General features: G+C 35.9%; 1 protein-coding gene across 1 annotated transcript; it reads right to left on the bottom strand.

The window, feature by feature from the left end:
• Window positions 1-348: 348 nt before the first annotated feature.
• LOC100250993 (WUSCHEL-related homeobox 1) lies at window positions 349-3,107 on the bottom strand. Its single transcript, XM_010665377.3, has 4 exons — window positions 2,271-3,107; window positions 1,837-2,133; window positions 1,563-1,636; window positions 349-1,032 (listed from the first exon to the last, which is right to left on the bottom strand). The coding sequence occupies exons 1-4, from the start codon at window positions 2,449-2,451 to the stop codon at window positions 541-543; spliced, it is 1,044 nt and encodes a 347-aa protein (XP_010663679.1). The 5' UTR covers window positions 2,452-3,107; the 3' UTR covers window positions 349-540.
• Between the last annotated feature and the right edge of the window lie 6,473 nt (window positions 3,108-9,580).

Here is a 9,580-nt window from a genome sequence, read left to right as displayed (position 1 = left end):
GTCATTTACGTGACAAGTTTGTTTTCTTTGGATTTAATTCCAAATATGTAAGAGAAGAACAAGAGAAGGCTCAAAGGCCATATTCCAAGTCACTTCAACATCAGAAGTCTTTCACATCCATTTCCCATTTCAATCCCTTATTTCAACATCAAACTCTCACATCTGCTTCTATTTCAGATCCCTTCATGGGGGAGGACCCATCTCCCCATCTCATCTCTCTCTCTCAACATTTCACACGCATGAGGACACATCTGGTTACTGAAAGGAGGCCTGTTTCTGTAAACGCACAACCTCTGTGGTATTTTTCTTTAATGTTACTGTTCATTGATTAAGCCAACATGGTCCAAATGCAGTTTAAGGCAACCTTGTTTCATACCCACTTGCTAACATTGCATGGCTTCCATGAAATGTAACATCAAGAGCAATAAAAGCAGTCTCAGTTTCCAACAAAAATACAAAATCTAGCACAACCCATCATCATGTTGCATACATAGTAAGCTGAGGAGGCCTGCAACCCACATGGGGTTAACTTCCCCTTGTTTAATTCTTCAGTGGAAGGAACTCAAAAAACTGGTGAGGAGTGAGGTTGGTATTCATGGCAGCAACTGATATCTCGCCCTCTTTTTCATTAATGTTTTCATTGCCATCGCCGCTCCGGAGGGGGAACAGCTGAAGGGTTTGGGATTCTCCACCCTCTTCTTCATTGGAGTGATCGGCGCCGACACCGGCCAAGTGATTATGACCTTCTGATCTGTAGGGAGCTATAAAGATGTTCAGATCTCGAGTCTTTATGAACTTTGGGTCCATTCTTCTAACTGCTGCAGCTTCTTTGGTTCTTGTAGTAGTAGTCGTGTTTATGAGGTGGGTGGTGGGAGAAGGACAAGACAACTGCATCATCTGCCAAATGGCATTTCTTTCTACCAAGCTTCTTCTATGCTGTAATTCCCCTTCATCGAATTGGATCCATCCATCTGTTCTACATTCTGCTGCTGCAGCTGTTGCTTTTGCTGCCCTTTGTATTGAAAGAGATTCCTGATAAATCAAAAGGGCATGCAAAACATGAAAACCCAACTCACATGCAGCTGAAATAAAGCCATTATGGGCGCCCCATATGAGATGTTATTTTATTATTAATCAACCCAAACTCATGAGGGCAATGGTCCATGGAAAAAAAATGAGAAGCCATGCGTACATCCTATAATAAGGAGAGCATTGTCCTTTCATGAGCATCAAGGGGAATTGCAACAAGCTTTAGAGTAAGAATGAGATGTGTATGAATAAGCACAAGACCCAAAAACCTAGCTTATTTCAAAACAGCAGCCCCGACAGAAAGGAAGGAATGCAGCTTTTAGACCCTTTTCATTTCCCAACAAACAAAGCTTTTGTTGTTCCCTACATTTTATCCTACACAGCTTTTAAACAAATCTTACATGAAAAACTTGTAATCATATGCTTATTATCTCTGATTAATTGCTTCTAATAGGCTTTTAGAGATCATAGGTAATCTTAGCTGAGAAAGAGTGTTAGTCTACGGAGAAAGACAAAAAGCAAGTTAAATGGACCTCTGCAAGTATACTGCAGTTTGTAGAGAGTGCCCAGTTCTTGGTCTGTTCTTCAAAACCTGTCCTACTTCCTCCTGTAGACAAAAAGAAAAACAAAAAGAACGCAACTTTACATCTCAAAACAACAAATGAAATGGGAGGAAAAAAAAAGCATTTTGGATCAAACACCTCTCCCTCATCATTCATCCCCCACTCTTGTCTCTCTTGCATGAGATCAAGTACTTTCTGATAAAAAATTAGGGAAAATATATAAGTTATTTTTTGTGGCTTTTACCTGATTCCTTCCTCTCTGTGCTTTCAACATCGCGATTCTGCTCATCTGGTTCAAGTTGTCGGCGCCGCTTCTGCCGTTCCCTTGCCTTGTGGTTCTGAAACCAGTAAAACACATTCTTGCCTTCAATCTTGCCGTATCGGCGGAGCTGTGCGGTGATATGCTGAATTTGCTCAGCCGAAGGCGTTCGAGTCCCGCGCCGATATAATTCTTCTAGGGTCCTTAGCTGCTCCGGGGTTGGATTCCAACGTGAGCTCACTATGACTGGAGTTGTATTGAACTCTCTAATGTTGCTTTGCTCTGTCATAGTTGATGCAACATGTAACAAAATCAAGTAATGGAGCCAATGCATTTAAATACTTACGACACCCAGATAGGCCAGAAAACACAGAAAGACACAAATAATGGGAGTGAAAAAGAGGGAAGAGAACGCATACCCAGATGGTGATTCAGTCCAAAAAGATCAGTCCCATGGATGCGGCTTAAACAAGAAGACGTGGTAGTTGCAGTGCCGCTGGTAGAAGTAGCTGGTCTTGGAATCAGAGGCCGAAGCTTCCTGCCATTGAATGAATCAGGCATATTCAGCTCTCCCCCATCATTGTAACCCATCATCCACATTGTAAGTTGCTTTGCTTTGAAGGTGGAGGGTAAAGAACACCAAACTAGAGGAAAGGATTTTGGGTGTAGAGATGAGTAATGAACAAGAAGGAGAGTCTAATCATGAATATTTTTGGTTCCCAACTAGCATATAATCATATGATATATGATATTGGGATGAAAATTAGGTTTTTGAGTTGCAGATCAAATGGGAATGGAGCAAGCAATGGTGGATTGGCGTGGAGGTGGTCTACAACTGTAGATATATAATGCTCCACCAAGTCTGTCTTTTACTCTGGAAGGAGAAACCAGAAATGGGTCACAAGTAGTATGTATTTGATGGTAATGAAAAGTGATTTAGTTGAAATGGGAGAGGTGAGCCGAATAGAGAGCGTTTGAGTTTCAGGGTTTCAGAGATGAAGATTGACCAATGGATGGGAGAAAGAGAATGGTGTTGGTTTAAAATGGAACAAAGTGAGGAAGACGTGAGGTTGACTGGGCTATATCAGGAGAGAGAAGAAAGGGGGGAGAGAGAGAGTCTGTGTGTCTAAAATGGACAAAAAGCAAAGGCAAAAAAGCAAGGAGGAGAAGAAGCGAAGAGAAGAGAGAGGAAGCGTGGAATTCTGGGAGTTATCGGGAGAAGCGAATGAAAAACGACGTGACGATCATGAGGGTTATCATAAGCCTCATCACCTTCTTTCTCTCATTTATTGTTGCTCTCACTGTCTCGTGCCTTTCACACTTATTCTAAATCCGAACTGCCCCTCTCTCACACCCCTCTCCTTTGTCTCTCTCTCTTTCTCCACCCCTCCTCTCTCTCTGTACGGTTCTTTTATTACATTCCTTTTCTACCCTCTTCTCTCTCTCTCCCTCCATTCACACCTTTGTCCTTTCAATAATATAGCTTTGTTTTATACCCTATAGATTATTGTCCTTTAGGTTAACCTATGGTGATAGAATGATATAACACCTTTACGTGCTATCAAATTTGCAGGGTCTGATTTGGAATCTTCTCTGCTGCTGCTCTCTTCTCTCCTTATTTCATTTTTTGAGATGTCCATGTCCATGAAGGTAGGGTATGCATAGCCCCTTAGCTTCAACAGCTTCAGCACTCCCCCACCCATGGCTCCATTATGAAGGAATGATTCAATTCTTGAGTCGTTAGTGTACATGCCCATCTATATCTGCCCTTTTTCATATCATCATTGTTCAATAATTATTTATTTCTACTTCACTTGTAGGGTAGAGGCATACAACATTCTCTTTTTCATTTCACTTGTACGTGTAACCATCTATTGAATCTTTTGCACCAAAACCCCAGCAAGTAGTAAAATGAGAGGATAGCTTTGAGTGCCACTCAAGCGCTCCAAAGCCATAGTTGTTATCTATAAATAGATATATTTTAAAAATATTGTACCACATACTCATTTTGGAGCCTAGAAAGATGGCTTTGAGAAGATTCAAGAGCTCTGATCCACAAGTTTCCACGACATTACCACCTCATCCACAAGTTGCCATGGATTTCAAGATTGATATGGACATGCAGGTTGGCTGTATTTAGAAAGGTTGGAATGCGAACTAGGTCATGGGTCAGCTCAGGCTTGGGCTTCAAAGAGGCAGAAGGACGCAAAAATTCCATGCCCTAGATGGGCCAGGGGATAGACTCAAAACCCAAGTCCAAAGCTAGTACTACTCTACGCACATGGTGAAGGGAAGAGAGATGGTTGAGACACCAAGGGGGCGATTTGGTGAGAGAGGCTTTACAGAAGAATAGCAACGATTTGCGGTGGAAAAATGGAGAAATAAGAGGTAGCCAAAATGAGATATTCACAGAAATTCCACAAGTATAGGAGTATAGAACAAAAACTCCCTATCTCTCAACAAACAAAAGACTCCATTGAATCTGAAAATTTTCCGGCAAATATGAGTTCAAATATATAGTGAGCTTTGGAACCCCTTATCTGATTTAGGAGTACATGTATTTCACTTTCCGAAAATCCAAATTGCAGACTTTTTCTTTTGTTGTAAACCATACATTACGCCCTAAATATTGAAGATTTTTCCATTTAAATGCAGGTTTTAACTTTCAAAGTAAGCCAAAAACATATGCTATATAAACTCCTACCTTCCACAACATGGGCCAGATGATTAGCCATAGCATCCATGGTCTATAAGTCTAGGTCCAAAGATGGGTTTTAAGTAGTTTCATCCAATTCAGTATCTTAGGAAGTTTAATTTTCTTGCAATTCTTGATTATTCAAAATTGGATTTTTGCTTTCCCACTCAGATATACGCATGAACGACCTAGGACTCTACAAACCCAAGTCCAACAAGGTTATTTTTATATTTTTATTGGGTTTTGAGTTCATGCATCGGATTCATAAATCTTTACATGTTTTGATTTTGTTTGGTTGGATGTTGTTGAGAAATTTGAGTTCATAGTGGAAGACTTTTGGCTAGAGTTGAGTCCCAAGCTAACGGACTTGGTCATTTTTTGGCTCGAGTTACTTACAAGATCAAGAGATGAGATGGGTTTCCATAATTTATCCTTAAAAAGATGGTGGTTAACGTCCAGCTCTGTAACATGAGACAACAAAAATAGAATCAAATTGACCATTCATTTAAACAGGAAGGCATCTATGGTCAGCTTGCAAGATACAAACAAAAGAAATCTTTCAAAAATCCCTCTTAAACCCTCTATATGATTGATTCTTTGCTATGGCCGTAGCTCTACTTCAGCTACTTGTGAATTATGGTATCTTCTGATGCGTTTTTCTTTTCCAATTTTTATTTTTAAAATTTAAAAGTGACGCTTTTTTTTTTTTTTTTAAAGTAAGTAATATATTTTTTAATTTCCAATTTTTAAACCACTTTAAAAATAAGAATTTGACACACTCATGAACTCACTTTTGGGAAAAAGAATATTCCCTCTAAAGCCTAAATTTTGGGAAAAAGACTTGCTAAAAAAAATCTCACCTTTTAAGAAGTTTATATCATTTTTAATCAGTCCACAATTATTAAAATATTAATATTTACAAAAAACATAAGATTGACATTTTGACATTTTCAGGAAATAATCGATTTTTAGTATTTGTTTTGCCACATGGTGTTTAAAATGTGCTACTAAATATATATTTTAATATCATTTTCATTTTATTTTATTTTTAAAAAACAAAACTAGTTCTCATTTTAGATATGCAATAAGTAGATGCAGATCAATATTTGGACTAAAAAAAATAAAAATAAAAATTCTTGAATGGTATGCAAATCTAACATATATAGCAAAGGAAAATAGAATATAAGGAAAATATAATTTCCTAAGTTGGGAAAAAATTCTAGCTATTATATATGTATGAATTATTTTTAATTAAGTAATGCGTTTAATGTCGTGATGGAAGTCCATCAAGTTTAGGGCAAACAATATCCATATAAAGAGAATGAGTCATTACAAATATTGGGATATACCATTTATGATAGGGAAAAGTTTCTAACATTATATATGTATATAGACTTGTTTTAATTTTGTTAATGTATTTTAGGACATTGAGTTCTTTAAAGTGAGTATTTCTAACCTTGACGTAAGCTTTTAAATATTGGGTACCAAATATGGGACGAACTTCTATGTAATTTTTTTTTAATTATTTTTTTTTGTCAAACATCAAGACAAGAAATATATATATATATATGCCTAGGACTCTTTTTTTATTTTTTTATTTTATGTAAATGGTTTTTTAGGTTTGTTAAAAATAGCAAGCATTTCTAACCTAGATGTGAGCTTTTAAATGTCAAGCATTAGGTAGACAAATGAACTTCTATATAAATATTTTTTAAAACTAAGTGACTATTATAGTTAAAATAGAGAATATCTATATGAGAGGAAGCTTGATGTATTTTTTTACTCGTTTGACATCGCATAGGGATACTACACTATATATATATATATATAGACACACGCCACACATGTTTGACCTCTTCTTTTATGCAAATGGGTTTTTAGGATTGTTATAACTACTATTAGAGCATTCTTGACCTCAATGTAAACTTTTAAATATCGGGCATTGGATCAGAGAATGAACTTATGAACTTCTATGTAAATATTTTTTAAAGATGTGAGTGTCCATTGTGTCTAAAATAGACAATGTCTACTTGAGAGGAAGCTTGATATATGTTTGTACTTGTTTGATATCATATAGGGATCAAGATAGCGGAACAAACTTATGAACTTTAATGTAAGTATTCTTTAGAACTTAGTACCTATTGATCCTAAAATAGACAATATCAATATTAAAAAAAAAAGTTCGATATACATGTTTTTGTTTGTTTGACATTACATAGGGACACACGTTTGAACTCTTTTTAACTTTATGTAATTGTTTTTGAGGAGTTGATCGTGTTACATTTTAAAGCTCATTGGATCCCGTAGTGGATTCCTATAAATAGTATTAGAGCATTCCTAACCTCTATGTGAACTTTTAAATGTTAGGTATTAGATAGGAGAATAAACTCCTACATAAATAATTTTTAATAGTGTGAGTGTCTCTTGTACCTAAAACGGATAATATTTATATAAGAATAAGCTTTTTGTTTGTTTGACATCACATAGGATAGGAAGAAGAAGTTTTCAACATTAAATATATAATTGAACTCTTCTTAATTTTATGTAAATATATATATGCTTTTTAAATTGTGAAAGTCGTGGACAATATCTATAACCAAGGAAATAGAATTTTATAAAAAGATGATTAAAGGTAAATGAAAGAATAAAATTATATAAAAAAAAATTGTCTCTTTCTTTCTTTTTCATCCCTACCCAGAAAAATCCAAATGGTATATATATAAACATGTAGGGGAATTGGACTAGAATTTCAAACCGACGCCTTTATTATGCCACAATGGACATGGGTTGGAATAGGATGAATGATGTTGCGGAATACATATTACGTACAATTCTCATTTTGACTTAAAAGCCGACTTTGAGAAGCTTATCTTCAAGAGCTCTGATCCACAAGGTGCCGCGATACTTACACCTTATTCACAACTAGCCATGATTTTTGAAAGTTGACACTTGATACGGACATGTCGCCCTCGGATCGTCACGGGCTAGGTCCTAATTAAGCTCCTCCATACGACACTTTGAAGATTAACTTATTATTATAATTATTATGGTTATTGTTGTTATTATTATTATTATTATTATTTTTACATTAGTGGAACTTTAGAGAGGCAAAAGATACATTAAGAGATATAAGCAGAAAGGATTGAGAAAAAGATCAGTGAAGGTTGCTTGGACCCAGGAATTTAGATAAGGGTATGTGGGGACGCAATCTAGATTAATAATTAAGGGATAACAAAAATTTTGTTTGAGTCGTTATTATTTCTCTTTAAAATGGGTGATAATTTCATATTGGATTCTTTAACCAAATTGATGGAGAGTTCATTTAAAATGAACAAATAAAATTGTTCGGGCTTCATTTAATCAAATTGTTTTATCCCGATATTTTAAATAAAACACAATAAAATTGATTCAGACTTTATAATTCAATTTGTCAAGCCATTTACAAGTGCATTTTAATAAAAACTAATTTTTCTTCATTAACTTTTATAAGTAAATTACATCTGTTTATAATCAAAGAGTTAAGTATTTTTTTTTTCTTTGGTTTCATGGCAGGAGCCCAGTTAAAAATTTAAAGCTCCAACCCAAATCAAATGTAATAGGAATATAATCTAATTTACAAACCCAGGTTTGAAAGACCAAATAAAAAAAAAAAAGTAGTTCTCTTTCCTTATTCGATGAATACAAGTTTCTACATCTTTATTCTAATAAAAAACATATAACTATATTAATATCTTCTTAATTCTGAAATATAAATTCCTAGACATTTTCCTACACAGGGCTGTGGAAAGATACATGGACCCGAAAGTAAACAGCTGTAAATGGTCATTTTTTGGACTTACAAATATGTAAAAGAAGAAACAAATATACAAATTGCGGAAAGACCCACCCTTCAAATGAAATTCTGATACCATGTTGACATACCCATTTCCTTACGAGTTTATGCTTGTAGGATTTGGGCTTAGAATGCACATCATGCTCTTTAACAATTACGACATCATTTTGATGACATATAAAGAGATGATTACAAGAGATTGCAGATGACTATGGCCAGCAAGGAGACGCCATAGAGGGCCCAGATGGTGCACTTGAGGTACAGTGGAAACGGAGATGTGATGGCAAGGAAGAAGGCTGTGACGGCAGAGAAGACACCAACATATTCCAGCACTTGTGCTGCCATGGAGAACTTGAAACGAATAAATATGGCAACAAATATACAGGAGAAGGAAACAGAGATTGCAAAGCACAGCACCAAGTACAAGGTTGAAGGGAATTGACTCAATTGAGACTGAGAATATTGTTGGGACTGGTGAGCTATTTCAAGTGCTGATCCAAAGCAAAATGCGATAACTAGCTTGGACCAGTTGAGCTTATGTTGCGCCAGTGGTGATGAAGGGTAGGGCTTATGACCGGCATCAACCTCGGCTGCCCTTTCCACGTCTTCTGTCGGTGGTGGTGGTGGCGTCGGCAGCTGCGGTGTTATTGATTGTGGGAGCAGCTGGGACATTGCTGGGATGATGGACGGAAGAACTCTGATGTCCCCGGAGCTACCGTTTGTTGTACAATTATTATTTGTATTCCATGTTTATACCTTAGTTTTCTTGTTGACTCTAACCATGGACGGTGCGACCTGCCCATAAGTCTACGGAGGAACTTTCCTTGACAGAGGGGGCGGCCACCCCCCTAGTTCCTTTAAAGCTTCCATGTAAAAGGCCCTTTTCCATGAAAATAATGGAAAAAAAAACGGTTTTTTCTCTCTTTTAAAAATTACATTATCCTGATTAAATTAATAAATTTTAATTAATTATCTAAAAATACTTAAAATCTACATAAAATAAAATCTCTTCATTAAGATTTTTTCGTGTTATTTTTTATTATGATTTTAGGAAAAATTAAGAATGAAAAAAAAAAACAAGTAGAAGTAATGGTAAATTTATTGAATAAACTAAGTTTCTCAATATAATCTTTGATTTTGTTTCCTACATATATTTGGATCATTTAATTTTTTTTAGGTCTCATTAGGATATATAAAGTCCA

The sequence above is a fragment of the Vitis vinifera genome, chromosome 17 (genome assembly GCF_030704535.1).
Source record: "Vitis vinifera cultivar Pinot Noir 40024 chromosome 17, ASM3070453v1".
Taxonomy (NCBI): Eukaryota; Viridiplantae; Streptophyta; class Magnoliopsida; order Vitales; family Vitaceae; genus Vitis; species Vitis vinifera.
Note: the sequence above shows the minus strand (reverse complement) of the source record. Positions and strands in the feature narration are given on the sequence as shown.